Consider the following 17,573-nt stretch of genomic DNA (forward strand, 5'->3'; position numbering starts at 1 on the left):
TTATAAAATATCTTTGGGTCACTGTTCGGCGGGGTCCTTTGATTACTCGCTATTTGCAGGTTGCTTTAGATACCCTTCTTTTTGTAATTACGTAATCTTATGCTGATCACATTGCTCTTCTAGCGATTGGTGTAACTAAAATATACATATATATATTTTTATATATAAATATATAAAAAATCTGCGTCCATGCTTTCTGCTTCAATGAGACTTGCTTGCCGATTAGCTGCTAAACTGAAAGTTTTCGTACATACCGTTCATATTCCTAGAATAAGAAATAATACTTTAATTAAAAATATGGATTCTTCATATTTTGGCTTTGCGTTATTACAAAACATTGATATTCACCGGAATTTTACCTGCTTGCATGTGTACCAAACATGACATGTTCCAAGCAAAGATAAGCAATACAAAATAAAGTCATGATAATATCTAAATAGGCACATTACAGTTCTTATCTATGACAATGGAACAGGTTATTCACTATTTTTAATTACATTTATTACGCACCTGTATTTTTTTAAGGATTCGACTCCACTTACGATTGTTAGGCGTTTGACGGGGCTTTACTTGAAAACAAGATGAAAATTGAGTGTATTTATTTCTAAAAATCCATACACAACTAAGCATATGCTTCTTCTGTGTTTAGATATAGTTTCACATAGTTTGTGATAGTTTAGATCACAATAAAAAAAACGTAAAACGTTAAGAGTTTTGAGTTACTAAACCAAGTGGCCAAATAAGAGGTGTAAAAGAAGCTAACTGTTAGCGCAAACCTGAGGTGATAAGCGAGGTAAAACTGTAGTACATAAACTGCATTGTTGATTTTTCTGATTAACAACATTTGGCCGTTCCTATCGCATTTCTATTGATCTAACTGCCACTGCTTTAACTGCTCTGTAACGCTAACTCGGCCCAACTAGACACTCCTTCAGTCGTTCAACGATTACAACCATGAATCCATCGGCTCTTTCCCTTGTAAGGTTTCCGTACATCATTGTAAGCCGCAAAAAATGACGGCAATCATCCGAAACAAGGGCGCATAGACTTAACATAAAATAGGAGAAGAAATGATTGGCCACGTGAGAGCGTGTGCGGCTTAAGCAGTCTGGGTTACAGGCCTTACCTTAGCATAGGCTCGCATATTTGCTGTATCCTCCTGATAGCAACTACAACAGCTACATATAGGGCGTGTGCGACGCAGTCGGCCTCACACGGTCGGTTTTTGTTGGAGCCAACGCCTACTATCGCTACTACTACCGCTACCAGTAATACAGTGTGTGCGCCAGTAGTGTGTAGTACAAAGGAAGCTGTTGGAGGACTTATGTTAAGTTGTAAACGGAACTACAGCGTGTACTGCTTAATCAACTATTAGTGCAGCAATAGTCGACCGCACAAGTTGCCCAAGTTTAAGAGTTACGGTCGACTGCGGATTAAGCAGGTACAGTAACAGTAATAAGGTAGATAGTCATAACGAGCAATGTTTCGAATGATGTTCAGCGATGGCATAATTTTATTTACCGCACAAGAGAGACAGGAGCAAATTATAAATTAGTGATACGGTGCAACGTTTGTGAATTGCTTGACAATTGTACTGTTCTACGTAGAATTGAACTCGACTCTTACTGTAAGAATCGTCCTTGTTGTGAAACAAGATAAAGTATTGTAACCTACTAAATTAAATTTTAATCTACAAGAAAACTTCTGCCGATATTCGATAATACAAGTTGCGTAGATAATAAGATAAAGACAATTATTGTTGTGTATCACTTATTAAATCCGTTTCGTGCCTCAAATACTGAATACCAGGTGTCGAAATTGAGCATAGAGAAGAAGCCTAAAAAGCAGTAATATTTCATTTAGGATTCTCGAATCCGCTCCGTTGGTCGAATCGTATTCTGCTTCATATTAATTCAGCGACGACTAATATATACATACCCAATATAAAAATCATGCGTATTCATTAAGCATAATTCAATCAGCTATTTGTACACTTTTCTGGCAATGCATTAAAAGTCACAACACCTTCAATTCTGTCGCAATCCTATCCCTATCCTCTGTCTCAATTATTAAATACAAAGGATACCATATGAATTGTCGATAACTAACCCCATTTGAAACTGTTAGCAAGATCTAGCTTGTTTGTTTGGTCGAAATATTTCTGCCGCTTACATCCGATAGCTGTTCATAAGGCCTTAAAGGGGATTATTTGTTGGTCATCGAGGGACTGGCTGTTTCGACACCGACTTCCATTAGATTATCACTGTGAAAGATAATCACTCGAGTCGGTTTGGACAGCCATTACCTGATATCGATAACCAGTGATACGAGTCGCTAGCATGGATGTATCAACAATGTATTGTGACTACAACGTCTCGCTTTATATAACTCGCATTTTTCGTAGAAGCTGCTAGTTTTACGATGCGTTTGCGTGACGTCCTAAGTATTATAAGCACGAGTTGAGCAGCGAATGACGGCAGTAAAGTTGAGCAAACAGCTACAAATCGGGCCACTTCATATATTATTATTAGAGTACAAATGACTGTATTTGTGTAGCTTCTACTTCTGCGATACTGAAAGCAAATATTTTGTATAGTCAGATTAAAGGTTTTAACAGATATTTTGACCATACTTGTAGTTGTTTATAGTGTAGTGAACTACTCATTTGTCGTCTGACTATTACAATCGTAAATTAATCCCAATACCATCACAACAAAACAAGCACCGGACGCCCAGGTTCATTCTGATTATCATTAAAGTCTTAACTGAACAAACCTGATTGCGCTCGCAAAAAATTGATGACCGCATTCTTCCTCCAACAAAGCCCATTAAACTGAATCACCATAAAACAGAGGTATTTTACTTAGTGCCGTAGCAAGTAACGTTTTAATTCGATAAAATTAATTAGAAGAAGCTTATACTAAAATATTTTACTTTCCTTATGTTCTACGCATCAAGGCCTTTACAACATACGCGCACGTCGTATTTTCAATTTTCTTTCGAAAGACCATTGTGTTAGATCATAAGAAGAACAGCATACTGATTTAATACAACTTACTCCTGTTTATTTAATTTAAATTTTCAGTTGTCTGAAGATGTCGGGCCACTTTGATCCCTCATATTTTGACCGGCGTAACGCGGAGCTCAGGAATCAGTCGCTGAACTCGTCCACGTCTACCTATATACCACCAAGTTTACCTGACTCGTATATACCACCAACTTACAATCCTACCTACCCAGCGCCTCAATATCAACGTAAAGTATTATCGATCACACAAAACAACCACACTACGTGTTATACAACCCTATGTGAAATCATTCAGGCATCAGCATATCATTGTTGTTGATTACGCTCATTGCAGTTCGTTTAGTTAAACTATCTTAGCGCTGGTCACCGTAACCATAAGATGTAGCCCTCTTAGCATGGTTATCACTAAACTATAGTATTATGATTATTTAATCAGTATCGCATAATTACGCCAAAATGCTTAGTTATAAAATATGTTAATTTAAGTGCGTCTTTTTATTCTTTTTCAGCTACCCCATATGTCCCTCCTGAGGTTCCTACAGCCCCCTTGATGCCGTCATTTGATGAACATCAGCCACCAGGCGTAAACCCGAATTATCCGCCGGCACAGGTAACCTATACCATAACTCAAAGTACTGCTACACATACTTCGAGGCAGGTTGAAAATGTTCCCTGCGACATTTTACATTATTAAGCCGTAATAATATTCGTAGTAATTTGAGGGTGGCAGTCAAATTATCCGTTTATACCTTAACCACCTAATGGACATATTTGAGCCAAAGTCGTTTTCTGCAAATTTGTTACTAAGTAATGGTTATTAATACTATGTGGAGGCAAAAGCGTTTTAAGTACAACACTTTTCTGTCTTCATACATTGACCGTATGGAAAACTTTGGCTGTTATTATTATAATTTATTTTCTTCAGCTTCTAAAGAAATTGAAATACAGCTCAATTATTAGTCTTTTTCTATCTTTCCAGCCGGGATATTGCCTTTCCGCTCCCAGTTCATACTGCCCTCCGCATCCACCAAGCGACACCTATACGCCACCTCCGGCGCCCATGTAGAATAAACGAAAAAAACAAACAGACTGCTGCAACAAAACTGTTAACACCTGCAAAAAGTATTACTCCGCTTGAATTATATTGCAGCCATTATCTACAAAATCTTTGCTTTTGTGTAAGCAACAATACATCTGATACGTTTGCGATATCCTACAATCAGTTATTAGGAAATATTTTAGCGCCTTTAAAAAATGTGTTCACCATCATTGAACCATTGTTGTTGATTGCATAACAATAATCGGCAAGTGGCAGCAAATAATGACTTTAATTCTGTGTTTTACATTCTGTACTGTTCTATACATTCTATACTACAGCACGCATGTAAAAACAATGCGAATCATTTTGCTATTTATAATAATTACCTTAATATGTTACATCGAGGGCCATCAAATTTCAACTGTATATGTAACTTGGAAATAAAAAATCAAAGCTGTTTATGGCCTTTTTCGTTTTGTGATCATAATCAATGGAAAACTAAAATGCAAGCAAAGAACTTTAGAAGCTTTGTTTAGATTTAACCTCAAGCTACAGTATTATCTCAACATCGCCAACAAAAACTCTAAAACGAATCATACAGGATGATTGCTATGAATCTTTCCCTTACAGTTTTGCACGATTACCGATCAGCAAAAATACTAACTTACTTATTGAAACTATTCTTTGAAAAAGTCTTAAAAAGCAAGTAGTTCCACGATGGCACGCATGCCCAGCCAAGCTTTGATTGAAGCGGTTGAAGAAGAGAGAATGCGAACTTGAAGGGCTGTATCTTCGCGTGAAATAGGAATGCGGAGAATAGCACTAGTGCTTCTGTGACCCTCGACAACTGAAGGCAATGGATTTGCTAATAATAATTTTCTTAGTTATTTCGATGGGTGTAACCTTTAAAACCGGGAAAAGCAATATATTATTTATCGTTCAAAGATGAAATCAAACAAGTTGTCAATTACTAATTGTTACTTACAACTTTGAGTAAAATATTTGTTTTTGGAAAGATCCTAATACTTGGGGTTATCGTACAGCCAAACTTTTGACCACATATCTTCTTGATCCGTTTATAGCACAAGCTACATTACATTGTCGATGAGATCAGCTCGTGACAATAGCTGTACTGAATGGGATTAAGAAAATAAATATGAACAGAAAACGCTGCGCTACAAAGGACGTCATGTCACGTTTAGTCTATGCTAATTTTTAGATCAGGGAATCAACGCGAAAGATAGATGTGCCAAACGATATATAGATTTTGAACCATTTTATTTTTTATTACGTCTCCTTTGTTATTTATACTTAAAGGGCATCGTGTGGACAGTATAATCGTTCACAATTATAGCTCTGTAGTTTGGTAAAGACAATTGTATCCGAATATATAATATTTGTATTATAGCCTCACTTTCAACCGCAGTTTCACAGGTGTACATTACCGAATAATATAAGCCTTTTTGGTGGCATTCCCTTTCAATATCGTTCGCACGCGAGTAGTCAAATGCATGTCACATATGCGTCCTCTTGATGAACCGTTGTCATTTCGTATTTTTCGCATTGTTTAAACAGTTCTCTACTGAGAAATCCCAAATCCTAGACTCTGCCTTAAAACACGTGTACAAATGCCATGTACAAACCTCTATATATAAGAAGTTCTTGTTCTACCTGTAAACTTTGCTGTATTTCAATAAATGATCAATAAATATCATATAAAAAAACAACGTAAGTGGAAAATTTAATTCAATTCTAAGCATCCACGCGGCATAAACCGGCATCATAGTCGTATACAGTTATTTCGGTACGTTTGCTAACCAGTAAGCACAAAAATACAATTTCGGCTATGTGAGAAGGCATGATCGATCAGTATGGTTACAGATACTGTCCATTTTACTTGTGCTGCTGACGCGAGGCCCATTCATGCTGCATGAATTTCGTCTTCTAGCATGTGTATCAGAATTTCCTTACAGTTATCTTGGCTTCACACTGGCGGTGGTCTACCTCGTTGTATGCCGCCTCTCCCTCGACCTCTACTCGGACCTCCAAGGGCACTTTTTGGAGGCGGAGACTTTGGTCTTAAAGCCTCGATCCTCTCGGTGCATCCCGTTAAGTAGTCATTCGCTGTACGGTTGAAGTGCGCGTTATAAGCCTCCGTGTTCAGGTTGGAATTAGTTAACTCGGGACCCAGTGTCAGCCATCCTAAGAGATATAAACGTTAAAATAATATAAGTGTCTACATTTGAATCTGCCTTCACTTGTTAGGTAATTTGTTTAAAATCATTGAAAATTTAAACTGGTTTGCTACCAACATGCAAGTTGTCAAGGCTGCCTCAGAGTCGGGCGAGAGCACTCATCAGTAGATGCACCCATTCGACAGAACCCGACTCTGGTTGTATATTGACACCAGGTGAAATTTCTTTTAAAAATGAAACTAAAGGTAACTCATCGAATCCTTATTGCCTGTATAAAATAAGTTTTGCAAGGGCCAACTCGATCTCAAAAAAAGCTTTGCAACTAACCTGGGCGTATAGTGAGATCTCTTCCAAAAAGATGCAACCTTCTGCGACCCAGGCAGAAGTGTTCTATAATATGGAAAATTTCTTCTGGCTTCTCCATCATTCCAAATGGAGGTTCTTCAGAAATAATCAAATCAATGTCTACGTTTGCATGAATGAAATCACCATCAGTTGAACGCCGAACTGTGCCCTTGATTCCCATAAGGCAGTGTTCCTTGGTTCGTTGAAACACTGCTCGAGGCTCTACGTTTTTTACCTAGATAAGATAAGTCTTGATTAAAATACCGCATATAACGACACCTCATAAAAGATACTTTGGCAACGAATTATTTTAATTAACCATAGTTGGTACATAAGGTTACGCGCAGTTTGTATGGCGTCACAGTGATTTTAGTGTATACACACTTGACCCTCATTGGGGAATACACATAGTACGGAAATAAACAAAATATATATATATATATATATATATATATATATATATATGTATAAAACTCTGCTTGCAGTGATATCGAACACAATACAGATAATAATATAACATATATAGATCATGTTATAAGTGGCTGTATTTTTGCAGACTTACGATTAAATTACCCACTTCAAATGATAGAAAAAACGTCCGTAACAACTTAACTTGGCTTTTGTTATTCTCTCTTGAATACAGACTACTCACTTTCGATGGATTGTTGATATTGGTCTTGATCCAACAGATATCTTCACACCGACGAAATCCCCATTTTCGAAGACACTGTCGTCCAAGATCCAAGCCATCTGAAGAACCACACCTACAAATGTAGAATATTCACATAATGAAAAAAACTTCTAGTCTCTTCCAGGCAGTATATTGTCAATAAATGAAACGCATTTATAATAAGTTACTACGAACCATAAGAAGACAAAAGATCGAGGTGCAGCAACCTCCTCAATTTCGAGCTTCATAATTTCCTCCCAAGACCAAAAGCGCGTGTTTGTCACTCCACAAGATCTTTGGTACTCTTCGAGTGGGGGCTCGATCAAGATGACATCAAATTTCCCATTTAGCTCACGGAGGTTATACTGTAGGAGATCGCATTTAAGATACATTGGAGGCGTAGCCGTTTCATGAATGAGCTCATCCTTTAACTTAATCAACTCCTGAAATCAGTTAATAACCGACGTTAAGCTTCTGCATAATAAAATGTTTCACTGTTCTAAAATGCAGAACAGCCTTGGCAAAAACTAGCTGTATCCACATAAATCCAAGTTACGTTAAAAGCAGCCGTTACGTCGACTGTGAAATATGCACCTTGAGCTTGGGATATTCTTCAAACCGATCCTGGATGCCGACGTCACGAATAAAGTTTTGTGGTCTCTGGCCGGTGTCGACAAAATGCTGACAGTAATCGTTGTGCGGGTTTGCGGACTGAGTACCCTTAAGAAAAGTCGATGAATCTCGATAAGCCATCACTTCCTCTGCGATAAGAAATAACATAAACATAACGTTTTAGACCAGCTAAAGCTATAGGATTTTTTGAACATTGTGCGATTCAGTGGGAAACTAACCAGTGTTCTACGGGATAAACATAACACACCTATTTACTTTATGTGCCTTTCCTCTATCGTACACATTCAGATAGTGGCTTATATTTTAGAATAGGACAATGTATAAAAATGTTTCTTAAAGAACATGAAATTTTGGTGAATATATTTAGACGCAGAGATTTCAATCGAAGTTTAATTCCTGTAGGGTACATTTCTCATTCTTTACTTTTTCTTCTACTACAATGAAAGCTACTATCTAAGTTTGTTTTTACAAAATAACATGTAAAAGTAAATCCCGAAGGGGTCATTTGTTAAACCATTAATTTTAGGTTGTCTCCCATAGACTTGTGTAACATATTGACATCTCTGTACTTCACAACTTTAAAACGTACGATAGCCTTACATCTGGCTAAGTAATCATATATTTGTCACTAAAGCCTTACCACAAGCGTTTCTTTTTAAGTAAGCATAAACGATATAATCAGTTGACACCAATCGGTATTTTTATAGGACTGGGTACCTATAAATATGGGTATCTATAAATATTTATGCCGGCGTTCATTCGTTAACTATATAACTATTCGTATTTACCACTCTGTGAATTGTGCGCGATCCCATCGTCTAGTGTTACACCTTGGGGTCCAAATCGACGCCTCTTTAGTGTCTCGTCACCTTCATGAGTTTTGTTCTTCTGGAAGTATCGAGAAGAGCACAAACAATAAACTACAGTTTCCATCTATAATGAATCCTTTATATACGGTTGCAATAATTTCATGATTTTCAAAATTGATTCACTAGTTTAATTTTACTTCAAGCCCATTTGTATAGCCATCAGTGAGTTATTTGTCCTTCCGCCACATATTTTCTTGCTCAAATGCTAACCGTGCTAATGCTAAAATACTATCGCCTGTATAAGCTGAAAGAGGTCATTTTGGTTTGTAGACTAAATATATATTACTACCGAAGTATATCTGCTTAGCTTTATATTAAATTTATAAACCATAGCATAAGTGTCTTCATTCATGTATAAGATGAAAGATATACTTTATGTTTCTAGACCTAATAATACCTCAATAATTGACTCTAGTTTTTGAGACGATTTTTTTCCTTGAGGTACGATCCAGATTAAATTAGTTTTTTTCAACTTTAAGGGATCAGTGACAAGTTGTCACGTATAAAAGACATCGCAGTTGAGCTTCATACAGTGTTATGCTAAACCAGATATATTTTTCTTTTTTTTTTTAAGTCGCCTCTAACGTAATGTATGCAACTACACATTCGTACTGATGGCAGCAGGTACGGTTTTTTTTGTTAGGGCTTACGTTGCCTTCAAATAATTCTATTTAGAAGCGACGTGCCATATTTATCCTCAACATTGACCAAACAAGGGTCAAATGCAAGATTAGTGCAATATCGAAATATCACCAATGCTACGGTTCCAAGGTACTGGTTAAGTGAAGCGGCAAAACGTTTTTTTTGACAATAGATAGTGATCTGTTATTCACATGAGCACTTGTGTACATACTAACCTCTGTAGCTATTCTTAATGTAGTCTTATCATTACCAAGTAATAAACCCAGGTTTTCAGCACAACCAGCTCCAAGTTGTCGAGCTAAGAGCTCCCGTCGCTTTGCGCTTCTCTCCTTAAGGCATTCTCTTAACGTAGACATCTTTTGTTGTTACCGGTTTAAAACATTCAAATTATAGGCATAATACAAAAGGAATTTGATTTATTTTTTAACATTTACATTTCGTCACAATCATAACATAAAGAATCTTCGGTCGTTACTTAATGTACGGTTTGTATCATTATACACAATAATGGCAGTCAATATAATAAGCACTTCAACAGTATTGGGAGTATCTGCACATATTTTTCAACTCATTCACATGTGTGTGTACATTGAGAAAATTTTATCAATTGAAATTTGAAACACAGTCAGCTTCTGTGATTGTTTTTCATCGGCCGGATAGTCTTGATTGTTGTCATCGGTTCCGAGTGTTTATTTAGATGATCACATGATCTCTGCCTGTTAACTGGCAGTCTCACAGCTGACCTGCAATCGAACAGAAAGGTGGCGTGCGTTTTCTTTCTTAGATATTTTTATTTGTTTTTGTTAACTGTGATACGCTTTTAAGTGCATTTGGCCGATCTTCTGATCCAGGTCTACCATCATTCGAAGCAGGTTTGCATGACCTTTGGAGTGGGTGACGTCATATGTAGGATGCCCAACAAAAGACACTAATAGATATGTTTAGCGTGTCCTTGTTTTTTGTTTCATTTGAAGAAAAAAATATGTGCGTAGTAGATGCATGGAGTTTTTAGGTTTTTTCATTTGTCCATATAATTTTTAATTAAGGTAGATGGACTAGACCTTAAGAGGGTATCTAAAGGCAGCTCACAACGAAGAGATTATTAATAATAAGGCTTTAGGATACGCTACATGTACTAAAGAAGACGATTAATAACATATTTTGAAAAGAAAATTAACCTTTACGTGTTGAAAACTAACTGTATAGAAAACGACTTTAAATATCAGCATTCTGGTGATAGAATCGATGCATGTACCGATATTATAATTCTCCTCAATGAGTTTTATGTGTTTTAATGTTCTTGTGCAGGAAAAAGAGCAAAAAACAGACAGAGGTGCGCGGAAAATGTCATCTTATTAGCATAGCACGTAATCGATTTTTAAACTGTCAGTAATTTTTATTGCAAAATGGCTACAATCCTGGTACTTATGGACCGTAAGAACTATTTGTTCTACCGATATGTTTGAAAGCTGGTTACCAGTCCTCTGCTCTTCTTAAGGAAAAGTTTGACTTATTATAATAATAAGATTATTCTTCATGATCTTGATTATTACCGTATAACACAAAAAGATTGTGCACGTTTGTTTTTTTCATTTTAGACGATGTCAGAATACTGGGTGTCGACTGGGAAGCGGTTCTGTGACGCATGCAAATGTTACATTGCTGACAACAAGGCATCGATTCAAAATCATGAGCAGGTAAGCAGTTCGTTGTCGATTCCAACAAGTCCGTACGTTATCATTAACTAATTTGTTAATTAGCAGTTGCCGCAAATTCATGCGCCTTCTATTTAGTAAAATATATTAAGCGAGCCTAATACCCTTTTGGCTCTTTCAATAAAGTTAAAAATAATATTTCAGATTCCTTCAAATCTTTAAAAGTAGAGCTGAATGTACAAACGATTTAAATAACCCATTATGATGATTATTTAGTCTACTATGTCCAATTATGTAAGCATGATTGACATTCGAGCACCTTTATTAAGCCTCATACTAGCCTCATACTAGGCATCTGTTCTAGTAGTAGTAAGAATGGCGAATAGAATATAATGGTCGTGAGAGTGAATTCGTGCGATAAACTAAGTTCTCTCGGATAACGTTGCATAATAAATCAAACGATGAAAGCAATAGAACTTTATCAAGCACCGTAGATACACCACCGCTTCCTGCTTCTGTAGTGTCACTCGCTACTATTTTGGATGTAATTGGTTCAAAAATGTTATCGAAAGGTGCGTGCAGTCATTGCAAGCAATATCATTACAAATTCTACATTTAAAGTAAAATCTATCTCCTTAGTATGTGAAAAGTGACACTGGGTAACTACCACAAGCCGTTTTTATTGTCTTTTTTTTTAATCGTATGATTTTATTTCTAATATGGGCATTATCCTCTGCAATGAAACAGAGCATTCCTTGGTATTGTGCTTAAAGAATTTCGAGTGGGATTGGGACTGAATGGCTGCCCTAGTCATTCCTATTTTTCTGTATTAATGCAGCCAATGACAGAGGATCGAAGCACCGTGCACTTCTGACTCATCCTCAACTTGATACGTGCTAGGCACGCGTACCATTTTCCTATAGTTGCAAGCATGAAGATTTAATTTTTAGCAGAAAGTTTTCTTGTCAGATTAAGCCTACCCACCACTGATGATACATTATCCTTTTTGAAATCATCCGTACCCACATTATAGAAAGAAATATGTTACAGACTGTATTCGCTATATATATCAAGGTATGTATGTATGATCTTCAGGGAAAACGTCATAAGGAAAATGTCGCAAAACGCGTCGAGACCATTGCGAAACGCGGAGCCGAGGAATATGCTAAAAACTCTGCTTACGAAAAGGAAATGGCGAAGATCGAGGCGGCTGCACTTGCAGCCGTCGCTAAGGACGGTGTTGCACTTGGTAAGTAAGCCCTGCATAGCTCAATTTCTACACGATATTTTCTATTGGGCGCTGCTTATATTAAATACAAGTTCTCCTATACGCAAACCCAAGTGTTTATAACTTACGTCAACTGCACGCGATCTGTTTCATTGTCAGCAAATATAAATCATAAAATGTAGTAAAATTTACTTCAGAAATATAGTAGTGGTCCGACTCACTTCGATAAGACGACAAAGTATTTCTAGTATACCATACAGTGTAAAGTACCGCCAATTTTACTTGAATAAGCTAGTCCATGGCACACTATGGAAAGTTTTTCAAGGAACTTGCTTAAAGAAAACGTGATAATACACTGGGTGAGTTGCGCCATATTAAATGAGCACGACAAAAGCCAAACTAAGGTATTGTTTTTACCGTCAATATGCATATTTTTGCAACGATTTGAGATATAGCACAGTAAGGCGTATGAGTGCTGAATGTTTAAAAATAGAAATGTTTGATTTATAGGTGAGCAAGATCGCAAACAATATAGAGAATTAGTATCTCGCCGAGGAGAGAGTGCCTATAAGTCGTGCTACGAAACAGCGACATCGAAGGTAAAAAGCGATCGGAGGACGAATTCAACAAGGAAACCACCATTTGCCCCCGCGGACATTAAAACCCCTGACGAAACTAAAGGTGTACCTAGTGCTTGGGTCACGGTAGCAGTACGAGATAATTTCAGTAGAACTGAGGTACTTATCACTGTTAAAACACCAGAACTATAATAAGTGCTGAAATTAAATTGGCGAAATATCGGATCCATTCGATACAATGTTCTTAGTTGTAAAAATTACAATATTTAGTTTATTTAGTCATTTAATAACCGCCTGCATTAATTACTCCATATATTTTTTGTTATTATACCGAGCACATTTAATAATCCTTAGTTCATTTTCAATTTATGGATCGAAATTGCATTTGTCTTAGCAATTTCAAAACGGTAGAAGCTACTGACTGGTAACAATCAAGAAGTGATGAACACAGATGCTTGCCAAAGCTCATGATGTGATTCATCTTAGTCACATTTGTAGATGCAAAGCTGTTTCAAATCTGTATCTAAAGGCAATAATATGTTGACCTGATAAACCGGTTAGCAGTCTGGCATACTTTTGAGCGTAAGTAAAAAAGGAAAGATCGTGATGAGCAACAGATAATCTTTTAACGAGCTTAATTGTTGTTCGCTGACTGAAACGATTTTCGACACTAAAAGCATTCTTATGAGGTTTAAGAATAGGCTACCCTTAAAACGTAACCATTCACTTAGCAGTCTAAAATGACATTTTCTTTCTTATTTTGCAAGGATGATGTCTTTTCAGAACATCGAAAACCTGTTGAAGTGAATAACATACCGTTGCCACCACCCGAAAAACGAAAGCGATTCGGTGAAAAGATCGTCACCCTGTCACGGCTGGAGGACGATGATGGCGATGCAACGGGAACAAGCACTAATATCGGATTCGAGTTTAAACGTAAATTTAACCGAAGCAATTTGAGACAGAGAAACATGGATGACTGATTGTGCCAAGCAGAACGAAATTAGATGTATATCACGTTACAAAAATTAAGAAATGGTAAAGTTTTCAAATAAGTCAACACTAATATTCGTCATCGATAGCACAAACGCCGCTTCACAATATGTATATTTATTTCACAGTCATGCGATTTATACTGCTCACACTAAATTTTAGTGAACAAGATTGTCTCTCGGCTTTCGGGAACTACATTAGCGCTATTGAACTGCTTCCTATGTAAACTGCGTCTTTGGGATAAGAATTAACCAAAAGTAAACAATTTGCTTAACCTGGTACTATTGCATATACACTGTTAATTGTTTTGTTACGTGAGTCATCATTGAAAACTTCATTGCCAGAGTTGAATCGAAGTACCAATATGCAACAAATGCTATAATAGTTTAATAGCTAAGCAATATACTGTAAACAGGATGCATAAATATATCTAGGTAATAATTGTTATACTACAGGTAAATAAAAACACTTATAAATATCTTAACGAGGGGTGTTTATATAGCTATACACAGCACTTTATTGTTTTAGCAACAAGTGACTGTATCAAGCATCTCTTAATAGAATAACGTACGCATGCAGATTCTAGAGCAGCAGAGAAAACGTGTTTCGTCTTCACGTAGGTCCGTAACGCGTTTCATTATGCTTTGCTGGTTTGAGGGACGTATACAGTAGCTGAAAAGCCTGTGTTGGATTTCAGCGTCCCCGAAATAGAAAACAAAGGTGAGTTTCCGAGCGCATTTTTATTCTTAGCTTAGGTCAGAGCAGGGGCTTAATTTGCGCTACATAAACGAATACGAGACACGAATACAGGAACGCTATTGAAATAAATACCAGCCAAAGGATTTCCCAGGAACTGCTTCCAGTACTCAATCTGCTTCATTTAATTTTGGATCATGACTCTACAAATTTTAGCATCAGTTTTCTAACTCATTACTATACGAATACGATTTTGCAGGTCAGAAAAGCTTTTGGCGTTGTTTGACGTAAAGCGTGCTTTAAGTAAGCTGCTGGAAAGATCGAGACTAGTCAAATACCAGAACCAGGGCAGCTATTCGATTTCACCGCCGCGCATCGAGATTAGCCGGCCTAGGAACACAGTTCCAATCAACTTGACTGTTTCTCGCACCGTATGGCAGGTTGAAGCCAAGGTTACACCCAGTGCCTTCATTTCGGTTTACAGAAGGATTTATAACCATTGATAATTGCCGCTGTTCTATCGCTATGTTCAAAGAAAAAGGCTCAGTGGCATTTTCGCTTCACAAGCCGTGCAACATCGTGATTTTTTGTCGGTGAAGTGACTGCTTTACCCTCATCCTTAAGTTTTGTGAGCCTCATATGCGGCATTTTTTGTTTATTGACATAGCCATTCAACAATAAAGGATTTTCATCATGATATAATCAAGGAAGACTTTTGGAGTTTCTTGATAAATTGCTCCAGTATTTACTCCGTTAACAACAAGTATTGTCCGCATTCTGTGCGACGCTTACGAGGTACGACCGTAATCGCTTCCCCATTTCGGTAATAAATTTTTAGTAGAACCAAACGGTGTTCCAAACGGTAGATTTAGTTATCGTAAATTGCAAATTCTGCTAAGTTTATCACTCAGTAGCCTGGTAGCTTTTATTTTGCTTGCCTACGAAACCATGGAAGGGGGACGAAATTCCTATACAGACCTCTAGACCATCCTTAGTTGGCTTGAGACGCTCAAATGTTATGCCTATTGTCTCATAAATTCGACTTTTTCTCACACCTGTATTCTTGAACGATGAAATATATGGTCAGTTAAGTTCTCCTACCCTTGAGCATGCTCATTGTCATGCTTGAAGACATTGATAAGTTGAAAGCAAATAGCATGAGGTTTACACGATTGCTTTATGTCATAGAGCATGAGAAGGCGTTGTTGTACCCATGTGCAAATTTTCGTAAAGTTTATATCTAGGTGAGGTGGTACGTCCCCTATCATGGCGCCTTTTGTGATACGATTCAACGTGTTTATTAAAACATCTTCTTGAACTGTACGATTCTTAAACTGAATTTTACTGTTCGTACTGTTTTTTTTTTCTGGATGCACCTTGTTTAATTCTCTAGATTTCAATGGGAATTTCCTAAGCAGTGCCGAACTTTTTTTAACAATATATCTAATATAATAATAATTCTTATGGCCATTCCAATTGGTGCTCATATAGTCAAGTCCTTCTTGCACACCATAAGAAACAATTCGTTTTTTCATGATGTACAAGGTTTTTGCGCGTCTCTTGAACTTCTTTACCATTTGGATCAACCTTGTAAGTCCCGCCTCTCCTTGGCTGGCTTTGTGGTTTAGAGAATTTCTTGGTTTGGGTCTTCGTCAAGCATAGGTCCAGGCTAGTTCGCGCTGTACCCTTAATTTCATTTATTCTTCAGGTGACAGTTTATCATTCCTCAATTAAATACAAGGCTGGGATAATCGTATCCTCTAGTATCATATTATCTGTGACTACGACGGTTACACTTCAGCCTTTCCATGTATGTGGTACTACTCTCAACCTCTACAAGCACTCTAGTGAAGGCTTGACAACGTGTGAATTGTAGGTGATATTTTCTTTGTGCCAAGATCATTTATTTGCCCCTTCCTGAAGTTTAGTTTAATATTACGTTTATAGGCAATATAATTTTAAAAAGATGGGTTGTCAATGAGGTTGAGTTCATCGAGCACTCAGAAGTGCGCAAAGTGTTCATCGAGAATTCAGAAAAAGATTTTAAAGCAGTTGAATGTTTTTAAGCATAACTGTTTCAGAGTGCAATTTGCGAATCCGAACAATAAGCATCAGCACATGGACGTCTGGTGAAATACACGGAGGGGTAGTTGCACTAATCTATAAGAACAATTTGCGAAGAACAACTGTGGTTATTATAAGTTGGATGCAGTGTTATCAACACATGCAGTTCTAAATGAGGAATGAAGCAGGTTGGTCGATTTGTAGGGTTTTCTTCACATGCAGATAAATGCTCAAAAAACATTACAAATAGTATGTGGATATAAGTGTTGTTCTTGTGGAGATCTGGGAAAAAAATGGAAATCTTTATCATTGTTCTACATTTTTATCTTAAAACTATATCTTTCTAACCAGCATTAGAAGACTACATAGGAAGTACTTACTTTCGCACACTATGGCAATTTTCTTTCTCACTTTCAAGAAGTAAGGCATCTGGATTTTCAATATGTAAACAAATAAATGCCTAATAATTTTATGTAATGAACAATAGTAGTTGCGCAAAGAACTTAGGAAGAACGACGATTTAAGCAACAATTCATTGCAAGATATGGCTCAAATATAATGCTTGGATCATTTGAATACTTTTTTGAAGGCGATGTCAAACTACTAAACGTTTAGGTGACGCGGGCTTCTAAGTGCTTTGCGATAATCTCATTTATTTGTAATATATGAAAACAGGTCATCGATTTGTAGGAACGTGACGTGTGAAAGGAAACCACAAATTCTTGAGTTGATCGGTTGAATCATCAAGGAACTATCTCAATATGTCAAATTACGAATACAGCCGCTAGTTACAAAACTAATGCAAGTCCAAAAATTGAAGTTTTTCGCAGAAGAAAATCGGTAGCTAGCCAATTCAATGTACAAATAAATAGTTCACAACAAATCGTTTACCAAACGAAAAGTAAAGTAATCGTCCATAAAATATAGTTAGAGATGTC

The 17,573-nt window shown here is 36.9% G+C and overlaps 4 protein-coding genes across 31 annotated transcripts in view; 2 read left to right on the forward strand and 2 right to left on the reverse strand.

Annotated features, from left to right (window-relative positions):
- LOC111260279 (uncharacterized) overlaps positions 1-1,207 on the reverse strand; it is a 10,266-nt gene extending 9,059 nt beyond the window's left edge. For 4 of the 19 annotated variants that reach the window (XM_086968241.1, XM_086968238.1, XM_086968254.1 and 1 more), the window contains exons 1-2: positions 777-1,018; positions 511-569 (exon numbers count right to left, since the gene is read on the reverse strand). Coding sequence is in view for 2 of the 19 variants with exons in the window: in XM_086968252.1 (XP_086824378.1) it covers positions 543-569; positions 777-819 (70 nt within the window). In the remaining 17 variants the exon portion in view is untranslated. Of the gene's footprint in view, positions 1-510; positions 570-763; positions 1,019-1,126 lie in introns of those variants that run through there. The other 15 variants (XM_086968244.1, XM_086968249.1, XM_086968247.1 and 12 more) reach the window with 10 other exon arrangements.
- An 11-nt stretch (positions 1,208-1,218) lies between these two features.
- LOC111260278 (uncharacterized) lies at positions 1,219-4,524 on the forward strand. Of its 2 annotated transcripts, none has more exons than XM_022832896.2 (4): positions 1,219-1,441; positions 3,086-3,255; positions 3,538-3,638; positions 4,008-4,524. In XM_022832896.2, the coding sequence occupies exons 2-4, from the start codon at positions 3,096-3,098 to the stop codon at positions 4,092-4,094; spliced, it is 348 nt and encodes a 115-aa protein (XP_022688631.1). In that variant the 5' UTR covers positions 1,219-1,441; positions 3,086-3,095; the 3' UTR covers positions 4,095-4,524. The 2 variants fall into 2 exon arrangements, with proteins under 2 accessions (XP_022688631.1, XP_022688632.1); XM_022832897.2 differs by lacking the exon at positions 1,219-1,441 and adding an exon at positions 2,742-2,854.
- An 802-nt stretch (positions 4,525-5,326) lies between these two features.
- Mettl14 (methyltransferase like 14) overlaps positions 5,327-17,573 on the reverse strand; it is a 29,339-nt gene continuing 17,092 nt past the window's right edge. For 3 of the 6 annotated variants that reach the window (XM_022832889.2, XM_086968235.1, XM_022832890.2), the window contains exons 2-8: positions 9,637-10,164; positions 8,699-8,798; positions 7,872-8,038; positions 7,473-7,720; positions 7,260-7,371; positions 6,590-6,842; positions 5,327-6,269 (exon numbers count right to left, since the gene is read on the reverse strand). In XM_022832889.2, the coding sequence (XP_022688624.1) occupies positions 6,052-6,269; positions 6,590-6,842; positions 7,260-7,371; positions 7,473-7,720; positions 7,872-8,038; positions 8,699-8,798; positions 9,637-9,777 (1,239 nt within the window). In that variant the 5' untranslated portion in view covers positions 9,778-10,164 and the 3' untranslated portion in view covers positions 5,327-6,051. Of the gene's footprint in view, positions 6,270-6,589; positions 6,843-7,259; positions 7,372-7,472; positions 7,721-7,871; positions 8,039-8,698; positions 8,799-9,636; positions 10,165-17,573 lie in introns of those variants that run through there. The other 3 variants (XM_022832888.2, XM_022832891.2, XM_022832892.2) reach the window with 3 other exon arrangements.
- Positions 10,140-15,692, forward strand: LOC111260276 (uncharacterized). Of its 4 annotated transcripts, none has more exons than XR_002680229.2 (7): positions 10,140-10,293; positions 11,020-11,118; positions 12,172-12,325; positions 12,815-13,041; positions 13,650-13,920; positions 14,455-14,595; positions 14,831-15,692. XR_002680229.2 is itself a non-coding variant. In XM_022832893.2 (5 exons), the coding sequence occupies exons 2-5, from the start codon at positions 11,023-11,025 to the stop codon at positions 13,863-13,865; spliced, it is 693 nt and encodes a 230-aa protein (XP_022688628.1). In that variant the 5' UTR covers positions 10,142-10,293; positions 11,020-11,022; the 3' UTR covers positions 13,866-14,359. The 4 variants fall into 4 exon arrangements, 2 of the variants coding, with proteins under 2 accessions (XP_022688628.1, XP_022688629.1); XR_002680230.2 differs by having other exon boundaries at positions 10,158-10,293; positions 14,496-14,595; XM_022832893.2 differs by lacking the exons at positions 14,455-14,595; positions 14,831-15,692 and having other exon boundaries at positions 10,142-10,293; positions 13,650-14,359.

Source organism: Varroa jacobsoni, unplaced genomic scaffold, assembly GCF_002532875.2.
Source record: "Varroa jacobsoni isolate VJ856 unplaced genomic scaffold, vjacob_1.0 scaffold_421, whole genome shotgun sequence".
Taxonomy (NCBI): domain Eukaryota; kingdom Metazoa; phylum Arthropoda; class Arachnida; order Mesostigmata; family Varroidae; genus Varroa; species Varroa jacobsoni.